General features: G+C 45.1%; 3 protein-coding genes across 10 annotated transcripts; all 3 read left to right on the top strand.

Moving 5' to 3' along the window:
* Positions 1–92: 92 nt before the first annotated feature.
* Positions 93–4163, top strand: slc2a2 (solute carrier family 2 member 2). The gene is made up of 12 exons (XM_049740829.2): positions 93–475; positions 555–650; positions 1105–1304; positions 1428–1552; positions 1624–1739; positions 1811–1973; positions 2067–2173; positions 2256–2336; positions 2404–2508; positions 2599–2700; positions 2766–2969; positions 3040–4163. Exons 1-12 carry the CDS (start codon positions 461–463, stop codon positions 3244–3246), a joined length of 1521 nt encoding a protein of 506 aa, XP_049596786.1. The 5' UTR covers positions 93–460; the 3' UTR covers positions 3247–4163.
* A 178-nt stretch (positions 4164–4341) lies between these two features.
* Positions 4342–7355, top strand: eif5a2 (eukaryotic translation initiation factor 5A2). Its single transcript, XM_049740978.2, has 5 exons — positions 4342–4450; positions 5051–5219; positions 5329–5433; positions 6294–6425; positions 6511–7355. Exons 2-5 carry the CDS (start codon positions 5061–5063, stop codon positions 6571–6573), a joined length of 459 nt encoding a protein of 152 aa, XP_049596935.1. The 5' UTR covers positions 4342–4450; positions 5051–5060; the 3' UTR covers positions 6574–7355.
* Positions 7356–8184: 829 nt separating this feature from the next.
* Positions 8185–19456, top strand: slc7a14a (solute carrier family 7 member 14a). 8 transcript variants are annotated; one of them, XM_049740746.2, is made up of 15 exons: positions 8185–10308; positions 10761–10845; positions 11756–13632; positions 13763–13895; positions 14834–15008; positions 15126–15331; positions 15419–15842; positions 15905–16141; positions 16455–16672; positions 16748–16894; positions 17269–17477; positions 17549–17696; positions 17783–18269; positions 18341–18577; positions 18654–19456. In XM_049740746.2, the coding sequence occupies exons 7-15, from the start codon at positions 15536–15538 to the stop codon at positions 18917–18919; spliced, it is 2256 nt and encodes a 751-aa protein (XP_049596703.1). In that variant the 5' UTR covers positions 8185–10308; positions 10761–10845; positions 11756–13632; positions 13763–13895; positions 14834–15008; positions 15126–15331; positions 15419–15535; the 3' UTR covers positions 18920–19456. The 8 variants fall into 8 exon arrangements, with proteins under 8 accessions (XP_049596703.1, XP_049596700.1, XP_049596701.1 ...); XM_049740743.2 differs by lacking the exon at positions 15126–15331 and having other exon boundaries at positions 8185–9879; positions 10193–10308; XM_049740745.2 differs by lacking the exon at positions 15126–15331 and having other exon boundaries at positions 10070–10088; positions 10193–10308.
* Positions 19457–23679: the final 4223 nt, after the last annotated feature.

Here is a 23679-nt window from a genome sequence, read left to right on the forward strand (position 1 = left end):
TGTCCGTTCGGGTCATTACACTGAGGACAGAAATGTAAGCGTCAGACTTTGGTCACCTTGTGAGTGTATCATTAACCAGATAGAATGATTGAGTCAGCTACTGAAATGTGGAATTTCGCCACTTGTAGTCATTTTAAAAAAAAAAGTAAAATTTTTATTGACACTTAATTCATTGTTTTTAATGCGATGCTAGCTAGTATGAATTTCAAGTCTACCTTTGGGGGTTTACTCCTAATATGTATAAAAATGCAATTATTACTAATGAACACAAGACGTTACAATTGTTAAGTGGACATTTATTTGCATATATTGGGGTAAAAAACAAAATGTGTGCATGGATGATTTCTTTCTTGGGTTGCTGTGTTTGGAATGTCCTTTTGTGCACATTGGACATTGGTCATTGATCATTAGCTCCCCCTCCCCCCCCCCCCACCTGAAGAGCTCTGGTGGGTGAGACACTATGGAGCCGGGAAAGGTAAACTCACATTTACGTTTCGTGAGTCATAGTCTTGTAAAAAAAAAGGATTTACTTTCAATTTCATTCTTTGTTGCAGGAGCTGACAATCACGTTGGCGGTGGCCGTGTTCACGGCAGTGTTGGGCTCTCTGCAGTACGGTTACAGCGTGGGAGTCATAAACGCCCCTCAACGGGTAAGTCGAGCTTAAGTTGTCTCCCGTGTTTTCAAAAGTTAGAAAATATCATTTAAAAACATTTTTAACATCCAATATGCTTCTTAGCACTTTGTAACAATGGTGTCAAAACGGTGGCTCGGGGGCCTTTTGTGGCCCATTGTCTATTTTTAAGTGGCCCACAACATACTGTATACTAAAAATGATATTTGCCCTGAATACATTTGTTTTATAGAGCTTTTATAATTTCTTTCTTAGAGAAAGCTGTTCAGGAAGCAGTTAAAAAAAATATAACTAATATAAAAACAAATTGCAATTATTTGATTTACTGATTTTGGTGTGTTTAATAAACTAAATTCAGTGGCTTTGCAGCCTATTTTTCTGTATGTGGCTCAAAAAGCACTTCAAAGTAAGTCTGGCTGAAGTTCTTAATAACAAGATACCATTGACGACTTTGCAAATTTTTGCACGCCAGGTGATCGAGAGACATTATGGACGCTCGCTGGGTGTGGAAGCCGAGCCCATGTCGCTCAACGACAGCCAAAGGGCAGACGGCGTGCAAGAGCCGGTCCATCCGGACGTGCTCATGTACTGGTCCCTGTCGGTGGCCATGTTCCCCGTCGGCGGCGTGGTCTCCTCCTTCTTCGTGGGATTTGTGGGAGATCTCAAAGGCAGGTGAGGAAGCAACGAATCCAGAATGCATCCATAGTCACCGATCAGGAATAATCATTAGTGTCCAAACAAATGGTTTTATTTTATATATTTTTTGTAATGAAGTACGTCTGGTGTGAATATCAGGGTGAAGGGCATGTTGATGATCAACGTGCTGGCTGTGACCAGTGGGCTCCTGATGGGACTATGCAAGATGTGGCGGGCTCACATCATGGTCATCGCCGGCCGCGCCATCATGGGTTTCTACTGCGGTGAGCCGCCCTGCATCACCTCATCATCTCCGGCTGTCATATGATTTCAACTTTAATGTGTGTGTTTTCAGGTTTGTCGTCCGGCCTGGTGCCCATGTACATCGGCGAGATAGCGCCCAAAGCTTACCGAGGGGCCTTTGGGACTTTACACCAGCTGGCTATTGTCATTGGCATCTTCATCAGCCAGGTAGGGGAGGGGTGGGGAGTTCCGAGCCACGCATCCATGTTTCCTCATTGCAACACGTATGTCGCGGGCAGGTGATCGGCTTGGACTTCATCCTGGGCAACGACGACATGTGGCCGTTGCTGTTGGCGTTGTCTGGAGCCCCTACCATTCTCCAGTCCCTTTTTCTGCTGCTGTGCCCTGAAAGCCCACGCTACCTCTATATCCTTCTGGGAAAAGAACTAGAGGCTCAGGAAAGTACGTGAAGACTCTCGTCACCCCATCCTCACTCCTAACAAACTTGAAACAAACACCTGATTTTTAATAAATAGTTGGTATGCTTTGCGGCAGGTCTGCAACGCCTAAAGGGGCCGTACGACGCGTCCGCCGATCTAGAGGAGATGAGGCGGGAGAAAGAGGAGGCGGACAAGGTGCCTCGGGTCTCCATCTCGTCTCTGGTTGGTGTACCGTGCTTGGAATTTTTTCCCCGTGCACTTTTTCCCCGCATATTGACACAGCTCTCTTGTATTCTGTCCCAAGATCATCTCGTCGGTGTACAGGCGGCAGCTCTTTGTGGCCCTCGCCATGCACTTGTCTCAGCAGCTGTCGGGCATCAACGCGGTGAGTGTTTTTATATTTTTTTACATTCGAATCACTTCAATGAACTGTCCATTTTCTGTTGTTTAAGATCTTTTACTACTCCACGGCAATCTTCACTCGGGCCGGCGTCAGTCAACCTGTCTATGCCACCATCGGCATGGGCGCCGTAAACATCATCTTCACTCTGGTGTCGGTGAGTTGCTATTTATCATATCTGTCTCGCTAGCTATGTTGTGTGTAGAAATGTGTAACACATGACATCTGCGCTACTCGTGTGTTCCAGGTGGTGCTGGTGGACCGGGCCGGCAGGCGCACTCTGACCCTGGCCGGCCTGAGCGGCATGTGCTTCTGCGCCGTCGCCATGACCGTCGGCCTCAAGCTCCAGGTTTGTCCAATTGTGCCCCGGGAACGAGATTCCAATACCACCGGGGTTGTCGTCTCCCCTTGCAGAGCGAGTACGCCTGGATGAGCTACGTTTGCATGTCGGCCATTTTCCTTTTTGTGGCCTTCTTTGAGATCGGGCCCGGTCCCATTCCGTGGTTCATCGTGGCCGAGTTGTTTAGCCAAGGGCCCCGGCCGGCGGCCATCGCCCTCGCCGGCTGTTGCAACTGGGCCAGCAACTTCATCGTAGGCATGACCTTTTCCTACATAGAGGTAGGAGCCGTAGTGTGGACAATTGTATTTATTTTTAAGAGAGACTCCTCACTGTTGAATTCCCTTTCAGAACTGGCTGGGCGCGTACGTCTTTCTCTTGTTTGCCGCGCTGCTTTTCGCCTTCACGGCCTTTACGTACATGCGAGTACCAGAGACCAGGGGCAAAAACTTTGAGGAGATCGCCGAGCTTTTCCGAAAGGGTGGCAAAAAGGCGCCGCGCGACGCCAAGAGCGACGACATGGAATTGCAACAGCTCAAAACAGCGACGCATGCTTGAGGGACCAAGCGTATGCAAGTTAGTCATTTGTGGACAAATGGTTTGCAAAACATATTTCAGAGTTGGAAAGGTATTAATCAGTCGAGAAATCTGCAACAAGTGTGGGAAACTGCCAGAGCTGAAGAGGGTTTTTTTGCACAATTACATCCTACATTACGGTATTTGCAGACCTGCTGTTGATGCGCAAGCAGTTCCTCTATCGCCACCTGGAGGTTAATACTTGATGATTTGAGAGGAGCTTCTCAATATACCTCCAACTTGTCAGTATTACTGTCTTGAGCTTTAAAAGGAATTAGCGTTAAAAGGAAATCTCAGGGCCACATAAAAAAGGGTAAATTTTTTTTCTCTTAACAGCTAGAATTTTACCTTACCACACAACATTATTGTAATAAAAATTTGACTATATTTTTGCTCATTACACCTTGTTGTTCTTATACTTCTCGTAATGTTACATCATATTCTTGTGCCGTTTATTTTTCCTCTCTCCGTGAGATATTTTGGCTTAATTCGCATTTGATTTTCAAAAGGCTTGTTTTGTCTGTTTAGATATTTCTCTTACCCATTGGGACTTTGTGTTGTGGTTTGACCATTTTGTGCTGATAAAGTTTTGTAAATTATTACTTTCCCTCCTTATTCTCATATAAATGTATGCTCCTTTGTTGTTTACAGGATATTTAGTTTCCTTGCATTTACTTCATTATTGTGATCTTTCGTGCGTGAAGTTTCTTTTACTGTAATCATGCTGGAATACTGTATGCATTTTTTCCTGCTTAATGACATTACTAGTACTACCTCATTGTGGTATTATTTTAGGTGCAATTAAATCTATTTCTCAATTTGTCTCATGTTTCATGCACGCACAAAACATGTCTGACCAATTATTTGATGAAATAAAGGAATCAAAATTAAAAACAAAATGAATGCACTCATTTTTACTTGAATTAATAACTGAAGCACGAATTATTTTTTTATTGAATGTGTAAAAAAATGACTGCATTCAAATACAGGTACGCAAAAAACGTAAACGCCATTCTTTTGTCACCTGCCCAAATATGGTCACGAGCTCGACAGAGAGCTTAAAGGTGATTGGCCCCACCCATCGCATACTGATCACGTGAGCGGTTACCTGCACTTCCGCCATATAAAACATTTTACGCAGGCGAATCGGGTTCCTTTTTCCTTGTGGCGTCAATAGTTCTCAAAGGTAAGTTCTCATTGTTTGTGGAGACACTCCACAAACGAACGTCTTTGCTCTTATTTGTGAATTAAAAAAAAAGATAGCCAAGATACCCCGTGCGGTTAATGAGTAACTTGGCCTGGAAGAGACTCCAGTTTGGGAAAGCTAATATTTAGCAACTCGTGTCAAGTTTTTGGGTGTGGGCCACCGTGGCAAAACCGTCAATGTGCCTTTTCTAAAATGACTAGCAGCCATTCCAACGCCGTCTTTATTTTAAACCTTCCTCAATAGCCCCCCGTGATATTACGATAAGAATACACAATTACACCTTTGCCAAAAGTCTTAAAATGATGTTTTTAAAGCATACCTGCGTTGAGATGAAGACGGCTGTTTGAGATTACACAGGTACCAATACCTAAAAATTAAAACAAGAAAAAAAAACGCTTATTTTTGGCCCATGGTCGCCAGTATGGGCACATTTATACGCCTAAACACATATTTCAGCTCTTCTGACGTAAAACGACACTTATTAGGACTATCATAAAATAAGACTTTACTCGCTGGAAGCTATGCATTATTTTTAATCTCACCTTTTAAAATTTTAAATCACCCATTGTGTTCATACAGCAAGATAAGCATGGAAGAAGATTTTGATTCTGGCGAATCTGGGGCATCTGCCACATTCCCTACGCAAGCCTCTTCCCTGAGGAAGAATGGCTTTGTCATGCTTAAAGGGCGTCCCTGTAAGATTGTTGACATGTCTACCTCCAAGACTGGCAAACACGGCCATGCCAAGGTAAATAAAACACAAATGTCAGCTGTCAGTGTCATGTGTGACCCCAACAGCCATAATGCTCACAACAACTTTGTGCCAGAAGCTAATATTTCAAAAATGATGTTTATAGGTCCATCTTGTTGGAATTGACATTTTCACTGGCAAGAAGTATGAAGATCTTTGTCCATCTACTCATAACATGAACGTTCCACATGTGAATAGGAAGGATTACCAGGTGAGATGTTGGCTAGGTTGGGTATTAGCTGTTTTGTCTTGAAAGAACATCTAAACCCAAACATTTTTTTTGCAAGAGTATGTGAGTGCCCCGCACAAATCAAAACTATAGTATTGTAATTCAAGTACCGCTTATGGAGTAAGAATTAAACAAAATTATCAATCTCAGGCGACAGGGTAATGTCGCCCTCTGCTGGCGGCTAATGTAACTCGCAATTACGCATGCCAAAATTGTGGATGTCACGTGACCAACCCCAGAAAACAGGTTTACGGATTCTCTGTCTGCTGCACGTTGGCAACGTGACTCCCAGAACCTCAACTTACTGAAGTGCTCAAGTTAAATACCTAGGTAGTGCAAATTTTTTATTTGGAATTTCTTTGTCCCGGAGGATTTTCGAGGCCTCTGAAATCCTTAGCCCATGGTTTTTGGGTGTGTGTGTGGTCACTTATGTTGCTACGTAAATGGGCGTTTTCTGTAAAGATGTTTTTTTTTCTTTTGGGCTTGTTATATTAAACAAACTTGCCTTGTTCCTAAGAGGGTGTGTCACACCTCTGTGAGAACGTGATGCACAGCAAACTTGTTTAACAGGTTGCCTCTTGACTGACAAGTCTGCCTGACTGGTTCCTCTCGGGCTGTGAATCAGTGAAAGGCGGGAAAAACCATGAATGGGTAAAAAAAAAAAAATTCAAGTGGGTTCAGGAATGCTTTCCTCCCCTGCAGATATTCATTTGTCAAAATTGTTTTTGTTTTGGGGTGATGCAGCATTCTCTTGAGAAAATGGATGCAACTTTTTGAGGTGATTAAAAAAAAAAAAAGATGTCCTCTGTTTTGAGTTTCCATGTTTCCATTGACGTATCTAGGCCGTCTGTATAAACGATGATTTTTTGACCCTGATGGACGATACTGGCAATACCAGAGATGACCTTCGATTGCCCGAAGGCGATTTGGGCAAAGAAATTGAGAAGAGAGTGCAGAATGGGGACGAGTTTTACGTGAGTTTCTTTTCTCCCGTTTTGCATGTCTTTTGGAAGAGACTAGTGCAGCTCGCTAATGCCGTTGTTTTTGTTTTTGTTCTAGGTCACGGTGTTGCTGGCTCTCGGTGAAGAGCAGGTGATAAGCACCAAGGCAGGGTCCAATTAAGCCGAGCTCTCCTTTTGCTGCCTGCGCTCGCTGCACATTTCTGCTTTGAGTGTCTCCGTGGTGCTGGATTGAGGTAGCCCCCCCCCCTCCCCCTTTTAATTTTTATTATAGTTTTTGGGGAAACCCTGCTATTTTGGCCTCCAGTGACTGCAGTCACTGAAACTAACAGAACATTTAGCCCAAATGTTGGGCTTTTATTATTTCATAAAAGAAATAATATAATAAAATAATAGGCTTTCTTTTTTGGGGGAATATTGAAACCTGTCTAATTTAGAAGTTAGACATCGTAGCAAACAAACAAACGCTTCGCTAGGTCATGCAACACAGTCAATGAAATAATAATAATTATTTCTTTCATCGTCTTATGTAGTGGGTGGAGGGAGTGCTCCGTCTGTTTTGTATGTAGAATAATTTTGGGGTGAGTGCTTCGTCGGATGTCCTTATTACCGTTAAACTGTTGTCGCGGTGGATTATCGGATCTTGGCCGAATGTTTCTAAGCCAGAACCGATGGGGAGAATGTCTTACAATCGTTTCTCCACCAACTGCAAATATTCTCAACGTCTCCTCTTATGTTGTGTGTCAAATACTATTTTAAAGTAAAAAAAAAAATTGTTTAGGTTTTTAAATGTAATCAGCATATCTGCAGTGTACTATTTAATGGTTCAAGTCGAGTTCATGAGGTTTTTTAAACAGGATTTTTTTTCCCCGTTTGAGACAAAGAAACATTACTGATGTTACTGATGACAAAACAAAAGGGCGACAGCCTAGTTCCCCACCCCCCCCCCAAAAAAATGCAGGGCAATTCAAATAGGTGAAACCCCGGGTAGCTCGAGGACCAAAGCATGCAAAGGTGGTTCAGGTTGTATCTTGTCGTACATCTGTGGAAATGCTGCGTCAGGCGGGTCTTGCGCAACCTAATCCCTGTTAGCCTGTAGGCCTCAACTGTCCTTAATGAAAGATACTAACGGTTTTGATGCAAATTTGCTAGAAAGTTCTACCGCTCGCTCCTTAAAGGCTTTAGTGACGTTTGCTCCCTGAATCCCTGAAATGATTCTTTTTTTTTTTTATCTCTTAAAACCTGTGTTTCATATTCTGCCATGAGCAGTTTCTCAGGGTTTAGTGTTAGTTTGCCAGGCAACTGTCAAAAGTCTTTTTTTGTTTTGTTTTTAAAACCAATTGGTGCATCTTACTGTTACTTTTATTAGACTGGATGCCATAGCATAGGTTCCTTTAGTGCTGCTGCCTTTTTTCTTTGACTTTCCGACTGTACTGTTTACAATTGAGACATTCCAAATACTCTATCCTTGTGTATTATTATATCTGCATGTGGTGTAGTATATCTGTTGTTCAGTTCCACATTTTTCTTCAACTGTGTCATAAGGACTGAGTGTTTAAAAAAACAAAACATGTAAACGTTATGCCATACTGGGAAAAATAAAACTTAATTCTAATTACTTAGTATCTCTTTTATTTTTCTCCCCCTGTAAATGTAAAAATACTCGAAATTAACCTCTCACCTTTCTTCTTGTTGTTAAAAGCATGCAATCCCGCAGGTGTCCACTAGGTGGCAGTCAAATGTCAGGTTTGTGACCACGAAATCATTTTAGACCTTGAGCGTAAATGTCATAAAGGAGCTTCCTCCCCAAGCATCTAAAACCTGAATGTTTGAAGCACATCAATGTCCCTTTTCATGACCATTTAAAAAGTTTTGTTTCGTTTCAGCAGGGATCCGAAGCAGGGGATATGTTTATTGTAGTCAGTGACACCTGCGATATTGTGAGCTAATCATGGTTTGATGGGAACAGGAGGAGGATAGGACATCTTGAAACCTTCTCAAGGTTTCTTTCAAACAAAGGGAGGGCCATTATGTCACTGTTTGACTGGAAGCTCGCTGATGCTTCCTTTTACAGTTGACAACAGTTGTGTAACTTTGTCTGTCCAACTTGTATGTGTTTTCAGGATACATTAGTCAACTGGTTGTGGTGAGAACATCCAAAAATGGTGGCCCATATGTGCAAAGGTAGCACCAGAGGGCAGGAGGCCGCTTGTCATGAAGTTTAAAAAAATAAAAGCGGCTCGGGTGGTTTCTTATTGAAAACAGATGAGCGTGCCTTGTGGGGAAAAAAAAAAAAAAAAAAGAAAAGACAACAATGATGATAAAAGAAACTTTGACAGTGACATAGTATACCAATAATGTTAGCTTGTTCCTTTTTTCTTGATACAAAGATGTCCTAGATATATCAAAGCGGGTTGACGGCCAAGTCAAGGTCTTCACACCTTAACCTGACTTTTTGAGACTTGATTTTTCTTCTGCTTTGATTCCATTTTGTGGTGGAAATAAGCTTTTTTGTTTTTGTTGATTTCACCAAGAATATAAACAAGCAATTGATTATTATGCTGTGTTCTTAGAAAATATTCCATTAAAAGGTCATTTTCAAATGTATACCTATATTTGTAAAATGATATGCATGTTTAAATGTTTTTAAAATGTAAAACATATTTCAAAACCATCTAAAATATTAGAAGTTTGTGAATGTTTATATTTAACAAAGACAAATCAGGGGAGTGTTGCAAAAGTACTTGATGTGTTTCTGTCACCGTCTTCCTAACAGGCATCTGGTCAGCTCTCCTCCTACACTTCCCAGGAGAGCACCACATGACCAACGCACAATTGACACACTCATCTCTTGGAAACATTTTTTTTGTTTTTTTCTTATCGTCTGTCAAATTGATGCTGTTTAACACTTTGTGATAATGTCAAGGACGTGCTGATCCAGACAATTTGGCGGCGAGGTCGCATTGGAGATTCAAATTCCCTCTTGGGCCGTTTCGGGTCGCTGTCGGCTTGCGCGAGTAGCGTTAGCATCTTGAAACTTTCTGTAAGCATCAAAGGTCTCTGAAGATGGATTTCAACAGCCAGTTAAGAAGTGATCATAGCCTGGACAGTTTGGACCAATAAGAACTCACAAGAATGGTGATTGAGCAGAAAATGCCAACTTGGTGAGAGGAGAGCTCAAAGGCCAAAAATAGCAATAAAGGCAATCAAAGACAAAAAAGCCCCACAAACAGTCAGCAGACTATCAATCCAGCCCCAACCTGTTCAAAGAGGCCACTTCAAAATCCAAAGAGGACTTTGTGAAGTTAAACACCATTCCGTGGGCACCCTAGCCAGCCGCAGTGCCACGATCGGCACAAGAGGAGATGATCCGTCCCAGTCCGGCTGGGTCCAAGTGAAGTGGGTCACTGTCCAAGCGGAGGAAGCCAACCTGGACGGCCACGAGGAGTCAAGCGGCAGGCTGACCCCGGTAAGCCGCTCCCATGAATTCATCCAAACAAGGCCCACTCTAAAGCAGCTATCCGAGCGTTGACCCCTGCCCTCCAATTTTTTATTTTTTTTATTTCTCCATAAAGCATGATGTCAAAGTGTGAAGATAATTTTGAGGATTACTCGTAAAAAAGTGCAAGGAACCTCATCACTGGTACTGATTCTTAACTTGTTGGCAGAGTTGCACAGGTGACATGTTGACTCAAGCGAACGTTCATCCTTAACATGCTTGTCGTTGTTTTTTCGGGTGTGTGGGAGGATGTAATGCGGCGCATATGTGTTTGTGGATGCAGGAGGACTGGGAGCGGCTATGAAAACACTGTGGGCTCGGCTCCCGGAGGTGGGGGAGTGCGTTGCAACCAGCATGTGGGAGATAATAACTCCAATGTACAGCAAGTTGGAGAACTGAGTAAGTGTGTTTATTTCAGGAAGTGGTTTTATCTCTTCATTCCAATTGAAAACGTCTTGTTTTTCACTACTGTGTGTACAAGAAACAGACAATGTGTGTTGTACAGGGAGCACACACACACACACACACACATATAAAGGGAGCCCACACCGCAGTGGTCTTGCTTATCTTGGCCCGATGTCTGTTATCCCGCCCGCCCTTCATCCTTCGGTCCCAACCGAGGGGGGCCTCTTCTATCAAAGGTCAAAGGCTAAAAGTCTCACAGTGCTTTTGTCCTACTTACTGTTTTTGTGGTCTTCCAAAATGTTTGATGAAGGGCCGTTTGTTGCCTTTCAAATGTTCTGTTTGGAGAAAATTCTTTGAGAGAACACCCATGTTTTAAAAAAAAAAAAAAAATTGTCATGACTGAGATTATCTATTTGTTTATTAAATTATGATCATCCCATCCACAGGCCCGCCTTTCCACGACTTCATTGCCACTCGAGCTCGGCCCGGATGACTCAGACGCACACGCCGACGAGCGACCGGCAGCTTCCGGTGAGCTCCCGTCACCCGACCCCCTGGCGGGATACGTTAATCACTTCCTGCCGCGGCGTAATCCAATCACTTGCTTGGGCTACCGCCCTTGATTCGATTTGTAAAATGCACAACATGCAACTGACTCTCTCCGAAGGTAATCCGCCAACTTTTGAGTGCGTACACATGTTAAGAATGTGACAAGTCAAGAGTAAGACAAAGGAAATGGAAATCATCTGTTGCCAATGTGAACTTTAACCCCGCCCGAGAACGCGACTCGGCATTCAGACAGCTGCCCGTTTGCCCAACCTGCAATTGGACGCCAACACAATCTGGAAATGATTCTACTCATCTTATATTTCTCTGAGCGAGAATCAAACTCATGCCCCCCCCAAAAGAAACATTTTTGCCATGTTGATTTTTGTTTGTAACTGTATTGAAAAACGTAAACAAATAATTGTGGAGAAAATGAAGTGTTGTGAATAGAGTGCATCCAAAATGTATCCACATCACTTCATTTCTTCCACATTTTGTTCTTCTCCCAAATGGATGAAATTAATTTTACTTGGCAGAATTGAGTTGTCTTTTATGTATTTTTAAAAAAGTGTGGTGAAAAAGAAGTGTTGCGAATACAGTGCATCTGGAATGTGTTCACATCACTTCACTTCTTCCGCATTTTGTGGCTGCAGCATTATTCTCATTTTTCATTTCTTTTTCAAAAATCAAAACAAAACTGTGAAAAAAATGAAGTGTTGAGGATACAGAATATCTGAAATGTGTTCACATCACTTCACTTCCTTCACATTTTTTGGTAGCAGCCTTTCAAGTGGATTTCCAATGTGTAAAAAATTGTTAGCCATCTATGGCCTTTGCCATTATGCGTTAGCATAGTGCTAACAGTGCGACTCCTCTCCTGCCAGCTTCCCAGCAGAAGACAACAGTTGTTTGAGGCGGAAGTGTTGTTCCTTCAGGAGCTTTTAATCTCTGTGACTCACGCTGACCGCCAGCAGACTCCCCGGACGCCTCCCACGTTCAAATGGCCATACCGGAGACGTGTGTTTTTCTGCGTACAATGAGTCACGTTTGCTGACCTTGGATTTCCTGGATGGGTAAACAGCTTCTCTGCCATATTTTGCGAGTTGCTGGATGCTCAGCTGGGAACACAGGCAATGCTCGTGACTAAGTCGCTGATGTTTCAGCAAAATGTTAAAGAAATATGATGACAAAATGAAGGAGGAAGGCACGAGCAGTGTTAAATAAAACATGCCGCAGGCGAGGTGCAAATGTCAACCTCATCTATTATAACTGAATTTTTAATTGCTTCCACTTAAAAGAGGAGCCGCTCTCAAATATCTCAGATTTGTTTTAATCATCTACACACGAGCCAATAGAAATGTAATCATAGTCATTTTCTTTTTCACAAAATTTTCTGTTAAGCAGGTCAAACGATATTTGAAATAGAAGAGCTAGAAGAAATTTGAACCATCGTGCCATTTTGGAAATATGACCAACTTAATCTAATTAGATTGATGAAGGCTTTCTTCGGCATTCCTTTTGCGTGAACAGGCCGTGCTTTGTGATCCGGAATAAAGCATGCAAGTGTAGATCACGTTGGACACACACAGAGCTGATGTATGCCGGTTCCACCAAGGGTCAGCACTGCCCTGTGGCCCGGTGACCACATCAGACAGCATTGCATTATGGGTAGTGGCACTCAGGTCGCACAGCTGTCTCTTCGCCAAGGGCACGTCACGGCTCGCCAGTCTCCACACGCGACGTCGAGCGCGTCACCTCCGTAGTGGGAGCGAGCGCACGGCTAACGTGCTCTGTGCTAATTTGTGTTTTGAATTATTGCTGAAGTAGGTTTGTAAGTCTTTATTTACTGTGTGAAAGCATTTATCCACTTTATACTCATAATTTATGACTTCATCTACTTTCTTTTCCCATTACAATTTCTCATTTTGGTTTCCCACTCATAATGAATGTCTATTGACTGTCTGTCCGTGGCTTGAATGGGCGATCATATCTCATCCATGTGATGATTATTTGATGAGAAAAGCCACTGAGGACTCTGACGGCTGCTGCCTTTGCCAATGAACGTCCTTTAGTCACTTGATGCCATTAAATAAACATCAGTCAGGCGCCTGTAAGCCGCTCAAAGCAAAAAATGTTGCCACTCCCCGTCCGTGCGTGACCTTTAGCATTCACCGGGCAGGTTGTTTGTTGCCACGGCTACATGTGTGAGCTTATCGATCGTTCAAGAGATTTTAATCATATGGCCTCTCCCGTGATGTGGTATTCTTTGGATAATCACCTCTCGGGTGATGAGTCACTTGTCTAAATTAAATCAAGCGGTTTGGATCATGGATGGATGTATTTACTGATTTCATGATCCCGGCTGATTTGCTAAGTTTAAAAATCGATTGTGGCTCTGAGGCCTCGCTCTAGATCCAATCCGCAATCGGTCCCTTTTTTTCTTTCGCCTGCGCCCCTCCCTTAAAGTTTCTTGTCGCGCGTCCAAGTCATCCTTGACAAACAATCGGCGGCCGAAATAAAGCCCGTCGGTGCGCGTACATGCGTTTACGAGCTCGCAAATCACCTCATCTGCGACAGCGAATGAAAAAAAAAAAACGCACATCCACGCGCAGCTTCGTGAATGATTTAAAGCTTTTTGCATCATCGTCCCCTCCCTCCCTCCCTCCCTCTCATGCACTCCACCTCCCCTCTTCCTCCCCCTCCTCTCTCCTCTTCCTCCAGCCCAGAGATGCTGCTGCTGATGCGGGCATCGTCTCATCCAGCCATGCCGCAGTGAGTCCCCCCCGTTCACTTCCTCCTCTTTCTCCTCTCCCAGCAAATTTTCACTTTTTCTTTCCCTTTACCTCTGTTGTGCTTTTCACCCGGCTGGCGCACGACACGCGCGTCGGGGAAACGGCTGAAGGTGATGCTGCAGCGGGCGTGTTTTTGTCCTCACCGCCACCACCACCATCAGCAGCATCCGATCTCCTCACCTTGACCGGACAGAAGGCGCAGTGAGGCGGCAAAACAAGGGTGGAACCTTTTTTTGCACGTGGGTAAGTTGCATCCACGTCGCAATACCTTTAGCGATCGCGTCCTTATAGCATCCACGTGACCATGTGTGCAGAAGTGGGCTAATCCCTCATGACATGGTTACGGCGCCCCCCCCCCTCCCTCTCTCTCTCCCTCTCCTTTTCTCTCTTTCGCTCTTGCTCTTTAGACATCTGCAACCCCCCCATTGCACACCCACGAAAAGCCACAGGTGCTCATCTAAAAAGAAATCGGTACCGTCTGCTCTCAGTACTGATGTTCTGGGTTTGAATTTGAATTTTCCATACAGAAAAGCATGCATTCATAAATAACTTTTGTTAGATCAAAAAGGGGTCAACTCAACTTTTTTTGCAATATATATTTTGCCCAAATTGAATAAAACACAAGTTCCATGATTTGAGATATTTATTGGGTTGGCTGGTAGCTGTCATGCTAAGCTATAGTAACAGTTGATGCTGTCTGGGTTTTAAATCTGACGTCATGAAACAAGGGATTAAAGCCAGCAGGAGGGTTTTTAATTTATTATTTTTATTATTATTGATCAGAATGTCATCATCACATTTGATGATGAGGAAGTGAGGAAAAACAAACATGAGGGAGTGGAAGCCGAGGATTATGTAACAGACAAATTTAGAAACGGCAGATTGCACACATACACACACACACACCCTCGCGCACACACACAGTCCCCGAAGACATCCTGACATCAGAGTGCACTTTCTGGTCTATGGAGCCTAGCTTGCTAACGTTGCAGGTCACACTGCTGCATTTTTCCCCTACTGTGAACACACACACACACACACCTTTATTGGTTCTCTGGCTCCCCACCTCCATCCCATTGTCTGCGCTTAGCATTGACGTCAGCTAATGCCATCCACTTCATGCACACTCACAAACGTCTGTCTGTCTGTCTGTGTGTGTTTGTTCGCATGTGTTTGAACAGTCCAGCGTGGGCCAAACAAAGCAAGACAAAAGTGGCGCAGGCGGGCGACAGGCAGGTGTTCCATCTGCTTCCTGCTTTGCTAACAGCGAAGATAAAGCTTGGCCTTGCCATAAGCCAAAAGAGCGGCGGGAGGATTACGTCCCAAAGATAAACAAAAGTGCCATTTACGAGCAAGGTACAAAAGCCTCCCAATTTGAACTCCCCCTAGTGTCTTCCTCTCTCTGAAAATTCCCTGCTAGTCCTCATTTGAATGAAAAATGCCACTCTGGCCTTGAAAATGTTTTTATGGCAGGCAAACAAATTGGTGCACTCAAACGGGAACAGCAATCACGGGCGGAGTGGTTGATATTACAGCCGAGTGGCGACGAGCGCGTGCTGCTCCTCACTCGAGTGTTTGCTCACCAAACTGTGTGAGGTCAAGTGAAAAGAGGAGACTGCACGTGCAATTTGGAACGAATAGCCCTCTTCTTCTTCTTTTTTTCCAACCGCAAGCATCGGGTGCACATTATTGTATTTAGTTCTTTTGCATACTAAAAAACTTTTGGAGAATTTTTTAAAAATTTTTTATGAATGTGTTTTTTTCAGGTCATCTCTCACCATGCGGAGACCAAGACTCCAGTGAACCGAGACGAGACTGAGAGTAACATCCCCAAACATCCACCCGTCAAAGACAAATATCTTCCTGGACTACAAATTTTGGGCATGAGCGGCTTGACAGTCAAGCTGGACCCCCGCCGGGTCCAATGGGGCGCCATGTGGCACACCTTTACGTCACGCGTCTTGAGGACCAAGCCCGTGGAGTCCATGCTGGACTCAGCAACGTCGGGCACGGGCCCGCACGGCACCCGGCTGGCCCGCGTGCTGTCCACCGTGGACCTGGTGTCGCTCGGCGTGGGCAGCTGCGTGGGCACGGGGATGTACGTGGTGTCGGGCCTGGTGGCCAAAGAGATGGCGGGCCCCGGCGTCATCGTGTCCTTCATCATCGCCGCCGTGGCCTCCATCTTGTCCGGTAAGAGAGTCGCCCTCCTAGGCGTCAATCGGATCACGGTAACCTTCAGCTCCGTGCGGCAGGAGTGTGCTACGCCGAGTTCGGCGTTCGTGTGCCAAAGACCACCGGCTCGGCCTACACGTACAGCTACGTGACGGTGGGCGAGTGCGTGGCCTTCTTCATCGGCTGGAACCTCATCCTGGAGTACCTGATCGGCACGGCGGCGGGCGCCTCGGCGCTCAGCAGCATGGCCGACTCGCTGGCCAATCACAGCATCAGCAGCTTCATGATCAAGCACATCGGAACCCTCAATGGCTTTGGTGAGCGTAATATATACTCATTATTTACGTTTTGCCTCGGCAGCACAATAGCACGCAAGGAGACTATTAGAAGACAGCCAGGATCATTTCCCAGATGGTCAGACAAGTGGGAAGCACTTCATGTTTTTTAATTGCAAAACTGAAGGATGTGCCATCCATCCGTCGTGTGGCGGGCCGGTCGCCTGGCAACACGCGTTTGGCATCACCCGCCCTCGGCCCGGCTCTTGTTTGCGGCAAACATTGACTGGAACACCTGCTGGACTGTTGAAAAGCAGCATCATAAAAAAAATAAAATGTGTGTTTTTGTGATCAGGTAAAGGAGAGCAGTCGTATCCGGACCTGCTGGCGCTGGTGATCGCGCTGCTGGTGACTGTGATCGTGGCGCTGGGTGTGAAGAACTCTGTGGGCTTCAACAACGTGCTGAACGTCATCAACCTGCTGGTGTGGCTCTTCTTGATGGTGGCCGGGCTCTTCTTTGTCAACGGGGAGAACTGGGACCACGGCAGGTTCTTGCCTTTCGGCTGGTCGGGGGTACGTCAATTATTTACGGCTTGTTTGTTTGTGCAAAAAAAAAATAGAATCCGTCTGGTTTGCTTGTCGCCGCAGGTGATGCAAGGCGCCGCCACGTGCTTCTACGCCTTCATCGGCTTTGACATCATCGCCACGACGGGAGAGGAAGCCAAAAGTCCCAACACGTCCATTCCGTACGCCATCACCGCCTCGCTGGTCACGTGTCTGACGGCGTACGTGTCGGTAGGTTGCCGTGGAAACCGCGCACCTACAGTCTGCCGGCCTTTATGCTACAACCGTCTGAGTTTGTGACTCTGACACGTCGGATGACGGTTGCCAGGGGCAACGGCTGCCTCAGAATAAGAAGGGGCCAATGCTGCGGCAAATCCAGTTCACTGCATCCAGCACAATGTTCTGGCGCCGCCCTTGTCCACATGCTTGATGAATTGCTCTTTTGTAACCGTGTTAGCAGGATGACCAGGGGCGGCGCTACAAGGTGGCCAGGACAGGCCCACCCCGCTGGCCACCCCTCATCTAGGGGGCAATTTTCATAGCTGTGTTTTTAGCTGTGTTTTTTTGCTTGATAATTTATTTGGTCGGTCCGGTGTTGCCGGCAGGTGTCCGTCATCCTGACCCTGATGGTCCCCTACGACCAGATCGACGCTGACGCCCCCTTGATGGAGATGTTCGCCGTGCACGGCTGCATGTTCGCCAAGTACATCGTGGCGGTGGGCTCCATCGCCGGGCTCACGGTTTCGCTGCTGGGCTCGCTCTTCCCCATGCCCAGGGTCATCTACGCCATGGCGGGCGACGGCCTGCTCTTCAAGTCAGTCCCCGTATTGTTTTTCAGACCTCTCAAACTTCTCAAATGTTGACTATGTGTGTGATTGTGCACAGGTTCTTGGCCAGCGTGTCTTCCTACACAGAGACCCCCGCCGTGGCTTGCGTGGTTTCAGGCTTCCTGGCTGCGCTTTTATCTCTGCTGGTCAGCCTCCGAGATCTCATCGAGATGATGTCCATCGGCACGCTGCTGGCTTACACGCTGGTGGGTACAAGAAGCTAATTCGGCTAGGATGAGCGATGCATTCAGTGCTATGCGGATTTTGTGATGGTTTCCGTGTCCTTGTGTAGGTGAGCCTGTGCGTGCTCCTTCTGCGATACCAGCCCGAGGGCGACATCCACGGCTTCGTCAACTTCCTGTCTGAGGAACAAAACGTCAAGAGGAAGGAAGGCGTCCTGGCCGAGTGCGAGAAGGACGCCTGCTCGCCGGGCCGCGATGACCCGGATGAGCCCACCAACACGTGCGGTGCCAAGAACCTGCCGTCCCTAGGCGACAATGAGATGCTGATCGGCAAACCCGACAAGAACGCCTACGCCGCCGGCCACCCCAACTACGGCACCGTGGACATGGGCAGCGGCATCGAGGCCGAGGAGTCGGAGGGCGGAGCCACGCGCCGGCTCAAGAAACTCCTGGGGCCCCGCTACTACACCATGAGGATTCGATTGGGACTTCCAGGGAAGATGGACCGGCCCACCGTCGCCACGGGGAAGACCGTCACCGTGTGTGTGCTGCTGCTCTTTGTCTTCATGTTTGCTTTCTGCTCCTTTATCATATTTGGTGAGTAGAGACATCTTGAATGGAGACATTGTATGGTTCTTTTGAATTTCAAAAGTCATTTTGCATTCCAGGCGCGAGCAGCATTGAGGAAGGTCGCTGGTGGGCTGTGCTCCTCCTGATCTTGTTGGTGGTCCTGCTGGCCCTGCTGGTGGTCATCATCCTGCAACAGCCGGAGAACCCCAAGCGGCTGCCCTACATGGCGCCCTGCGTGCCCTTCGTGCCCGCCTCCGCCATGCTGGTCAACATCTACCTCATGCTCAAACTGTCGGCCATCACCTGGATACGATTCTCCATATGGTGCCTTGTAGGTGGGTTGAGCAAGAAGATGTTTCTTTGTCCTTCAGGGAACGCGAGGATTGCCCGCTCTTTGTGTCTCCCCGACAGGCGTGCTCATCTACTTCGGCTACGGCATGTGGAACAGCACCTTGGAGATCACGGCTCGGGAGAACGAGGCGCACGCTTCCACCTACCAGCGTTACGACCAAGGCGTGGACGAAGGCTTCTGCGGCTTCGACGACGACTTCTACCCGCCGCCCGAGCTCACGTCGGGCCCAGCGGGCAGAGCGCCGCAGGCCCAGCCCGAGAGCGATGGGACGCCCGTTCGGAAGCCAGGCGCCGCCTTGGTGGATGAGGACCCCGTGGATTTCTGAAGGGATGGATCTTTTTTTTTTTTTTAACTGCCTGGAGTGGCGGGAGTTTGGTGGAAACGGGCATGGCAGCATGTGGATGTGGGCGCGTTGCTGTTTGTGTGTGCACTCTGTGAGCCAGATTGTCCCCCACTCCTTCTTTTGCAACGTCCTTCGCCGGTTTGTACCACCAAAAATAAAATAAAATAGCCACTTAAACACTGATAGCTAAGTGCAGACATGGCAGCAGATAAGCGCGGAAGCAATGCTGCTCACTTTGCTTGTTAGCAAAGAGGACAACAAGTCACAAGAAGTCAGCATGTCTTTATCACAGTCAAAAGTTCAGGACAAAAAAAAGACTTGTTTGATTTAGTAAAAAGTTAATTCTTTTATAGCTGAGGAATTTCAAAATGTTTATTTTTATTTAGGCTTATTTATTATTATTATTATTGGTATTTATTTATTAGAATTAAGTTGATACTTAACCAATTGATTTAATACTTTAATAAAAAATTTAATTAATTGAATACTTAACCAAATAATTAACCAATTGATCACTTATATATATATTTTGGCTATTATTTTACATGAAATTAATGTTATTCACAATCATTTGACTATGAGGAGCAGTCTTGGATGTTGTCACACTTTGTACTCTGAGTCACTTTGCTTGCGATAGTGCCTTCATGTTCCGCGATGGGATGTTTTGTTTTTATTGTTGGGTTTTGTTTGTGTCTGTGTGTGTTGCGTTCTGCATGTGGCACGAGCTTCCCGTGCGTGATGTTTTGTTGGTTTTGAATTTTTTTTTTTGCGCTGGCTTCCCTGTGCGTGCGTGCATGCCTTTTGAAAGAGACGGTTTGTACACTCGGTGCTGCTTCCTGCTTGGATTTGTTACTTGAGGAATTCAGAAAATTCATGTTGACCAAAAGAGCAGTTTGAGTCTATAAAGATAGCTTGAAGAAAAAAAAGTTAATTTTAATTTTCCCATTTTTCTTATTGCGGCCTGACCGATTAATTGTAAAGTTAATTTGATTAGCCGATATTAGCTGCCTCATAATCAGACATAAATGAGATTTTTTTTTGCCAATTTGTACCTGAGATTGTATCAACTCAAAGCTGCAGTGTCAGCATGTTTTTGGCTTTGTGTTGACGTGTTTTTTGTGGCTGGTCCCTGTGTGCCCCTCTTTGCTGCATCTGTTCCCTTTTTGAAGGTGAAGCCTTATTTGTCCGATGCACTAAACCTGAGGATGCCACGCTAACCCCTCGCCCGACCTCTGGTGATTGCAAAGCCCCGGCCGGACCCTTCCAGTTTGTGACTGCACCTTGTTTCCCAATGGACCCTAACACGTGCTCATCTATGTAACCTCCCAACTCAGCCAAAGGCGGTCGCAGCTCAGTCAAAATAACAATACATTCAGGCGTGGCCGAGCCTGAGATGCTGGATTGTAAAAATGGTGCGTGCGTGCGTGCGTGCTTTCAGATTTGTGTAAGCGTGCGTGGAGTGTTAAGCATGTTATCCGTGCTGCATGCAGTGGTAACAAAAAAAAAAAAAAAAAAAAAGCATTGGACACTCACATCGGCTCCACTTTTCAGAGCCACATAAACTTGGAATAATTATGGTATGTTTCAATTTGATGCCAGTTCTGTCACAGTCCAATTAGTAGAAAACGGTTAAGTGTAGCGTTAAGGTGTCGTTGAGTCCAAAACACTTCCAAGTATTTTTCTACAGCGACTTCCTGGAAGTGAAGCTCTCACAACAAGGAGGCCTGACTGGAAAAGTTTATTTTTAACAACAGTCCTTTATATGAAGTAAAGAATCACAAGCAAGCTCGGATAGCAGACAGTTGAGAATATTTTAATATCATTCTACAAGACACAATCATCTCTGTTCCCCTTCTTCTACGTTTCTTGTTGTCCTTCACACAGTAACGAATAGATATCCCATATTTGGTTGTTCTGGTATGATTTATTGAAACAAAAATGTTTAGTTTTTTTTTTTAATTATTGATTTTTTTCTTTGTGTGTGTGTGTGTACGTGTGTGTGAGTTGTTAACTTGCTTTCAGGTGCATTTTCTTTTTCTGCTGAGTTGTGCTGGTGATGTTTCATGCAACAAAGAAAGTGATTTATTGCAAATAAAAAATAAAAATAAAAATGTGTGGAAAAGTCTTTTCAACCTCATGACACGACATTCACTTTGAACTATGGTTAGTATGTAAAGCTATTTTTGTTTTCATTAAAAAAAAATTAACCATCTATAGCATTGATGTCAAACTCATTAGGTCATTAGTACACCTGTGTGAAAAGTTTTAGCTCTTGCAGACTAGAGCTTGAGACCTGTGACCTTTGACCATGATATTTCCCTAATAAAGTGGCCTGTTATTAGGTACACTTGAAAATGGCGGTGTACCTAATGGAGTGTCCGTGTGAGTCCCTCGTTAAGTGCAGGTGCGGGAAAACTTTTAGCTCTTTTTGAACGTGAAAGTGGCTAAAAGTTTTCCCGCACCTGCACTTAACGAGGGTCACTTGGAAAACATGTTGGAACGCGGCCCGGAGGACTAGAGCTTGAGACCTGTGACCTTTGACCATGATATTTCCCTAATAAAGTGGCCTGTTATTAGGTACACTTAAAAATGGCGGTGTACCTAATGGAGTGTCCATGTGATTCCCTCGTTAAGTGCAGGTGCGGGAAAACTTTTAGCTCTTTTTGAACGTGAAAGTGGCTAAAAGTTTTCCCGCACCTGCACTTAACGAGGGTCACTTGGAAAACATGTTGGAACGCGGCCCCCAAGGACTGGAGTTCGACACCCCTGGCAAACTTGTTAAAATATGTTCATGAAAACATTTTCCTCCAAGTCTTATCATCAATCAGGCCAGCATGTATTTATTTGTGGTTTCCAGCTGCACTTATATTATACTGTATGTTCATCTTGTACAAGAACAAAACACAGCCCTCAAAAAAAAAAAAAAACATTCCCTCGTTAAGTGCAGGTGCGTGAAAACTTTTAGCTCTTTTTGAACGTGAAAGTGGCTAAAAGTTTTCCCGCACCTGCACTTAACGAGGGTCACTTGGAAAACATATTGGAACGCGGCCCCTGATGACTGGAGTTCAAAACCCCTGGCAAACCTGTTAAAATATGTTCATGAATACATTTTCCTCCAAGTCTTATCATCAATCAGGACAGCATGTATTTATTTGTGGTTCCCAGCTGCACTTATATTATACTGTATGTTCATCTTGTACAAGAACAAAACACAGCCCTCAAAAAAAAAAAAAACATTCCCTCGTTAAGTGCAGGTGCGTGAAAACTTTTAGCTCTTTTTGAACGTGAAAGTGGCTAAAAGTTTTCCCGCACCTGCACTTAACGAGGGTCACTTGGAAAACATATTGGAACGCGGCCCCTGATGACTGGAGTTCAAAACCCCTGGCAAACCTGTTAAAATATGTTCATGAATACATTTTCCTCCAAATCTTATCATCAATCAGGACAGCATGTATTTATTTGTGGTTCCCAGCTGCACTTATATTATACTGTATGTTCATCTTGTACAAGAACAAAACACAGCCCTCAAAAAAAACAAACATTCCCTCGTTAAGTGCAGGTGCGTGAAAACTTTTAGCTCTTTTTGAACGTGAAAGTGGCTAAAAGTTTTCCCGCACCTGCACTTAACGAGGGTCACTTGGAAAACATATTGGAACGCGGCCCCTGATGACTGGAGTTCAAAACCCCTGGCAAACCTGTTAAAATATGTTCATGAATACATTTTCCTCCAAGTCTTATCATCAATCAGGACAGCATGTATTTATTTGTGGTTTCCAGCTGCACTTATATTATACTGTATGTTCATCTTGTACATGAACAAAACACAGCCCACCAAAAAAAAAAAAAACATTCCCTCGTTAAGTGCAGGTGCGTGAAAACTTTTAGCTCTTTTTGAACGTGAAAGTGGCTAAAAGTTTTCCCGCACCTGCACTTAACGAGGGTCACTTGGAAAACATGTTGGAACGCGGCCCCTCGAGGACTGGAGGTCAACACCCCTGGTTTAAGTGAAAAGTGCCACACCCGCCCTCACCCCCACTTTCTGATTGGCTGGTTGAGCTGTGACATCACTCGGACACTCCATTAGGTACGCCGCCATTTTCAGGTGTACCTAATAACAGGCCACTTCCTGATTGGCTGTCTGACCTGTGACGTCACTTGGACACTCCATTAGGTACACCGCCATTTTCAGGTGTACCTAATAACAGGCCACCTCCTGATTGGCTGTCTGACCTGTGACGTCACTTGGACACTCCATTAGGTACACCGCCATTTTCACGTGTACCTAATAACAGGCCATTCCCTGATTGGCTGTCTGATCTGTGACGTCACTTGGACACTCCATTAGGTACACCGCCATTTTCACGTGTACCTAATAACAGGCCATTTCCTGATTGGCTGTCTGATCTGTGACGTCACTTGGACACACCATTTTCAGGTTCGTTCGCGAAGATTAACGAGTGAGTGACAGACAGCGTTGCATAGCAATGCCAGCCAACACACGTTATGCCGACATTGATGTTTTAAATCTGTATTTGTTGGATTGTAGTTGATGGTGTTATCATACCGAATGTGTTTGTGTTTGAATAAAAGGTTGAAAAAAAATCCGCTATGCCGACATTTGTTATTTTGGGGGACTCCAACTCATATAACGTAAAACACATACATATCGTCATATAAAGCAGTTAACCAAATGCCTGATTTTTGTTTTAATTGGCGTATATAAAAACAAGGAATAAAACACC

The sequence above is a fragment of the Syngnathus scovelli genome, chromosome 14 (assembly GCF_024217435.2).
Source record: "Syngnathus scovelli strain Florida chromosome 14, RoL_Ssco_1.2, whole genome shotgun sequence".
Classification (NCBI taxonomy): Eukaryota; Metazoa; Chordata; class Actinopteri; order Syngnathiformes; family Syngnathidae; genus Syngnathus; species Syngnathus scovelli.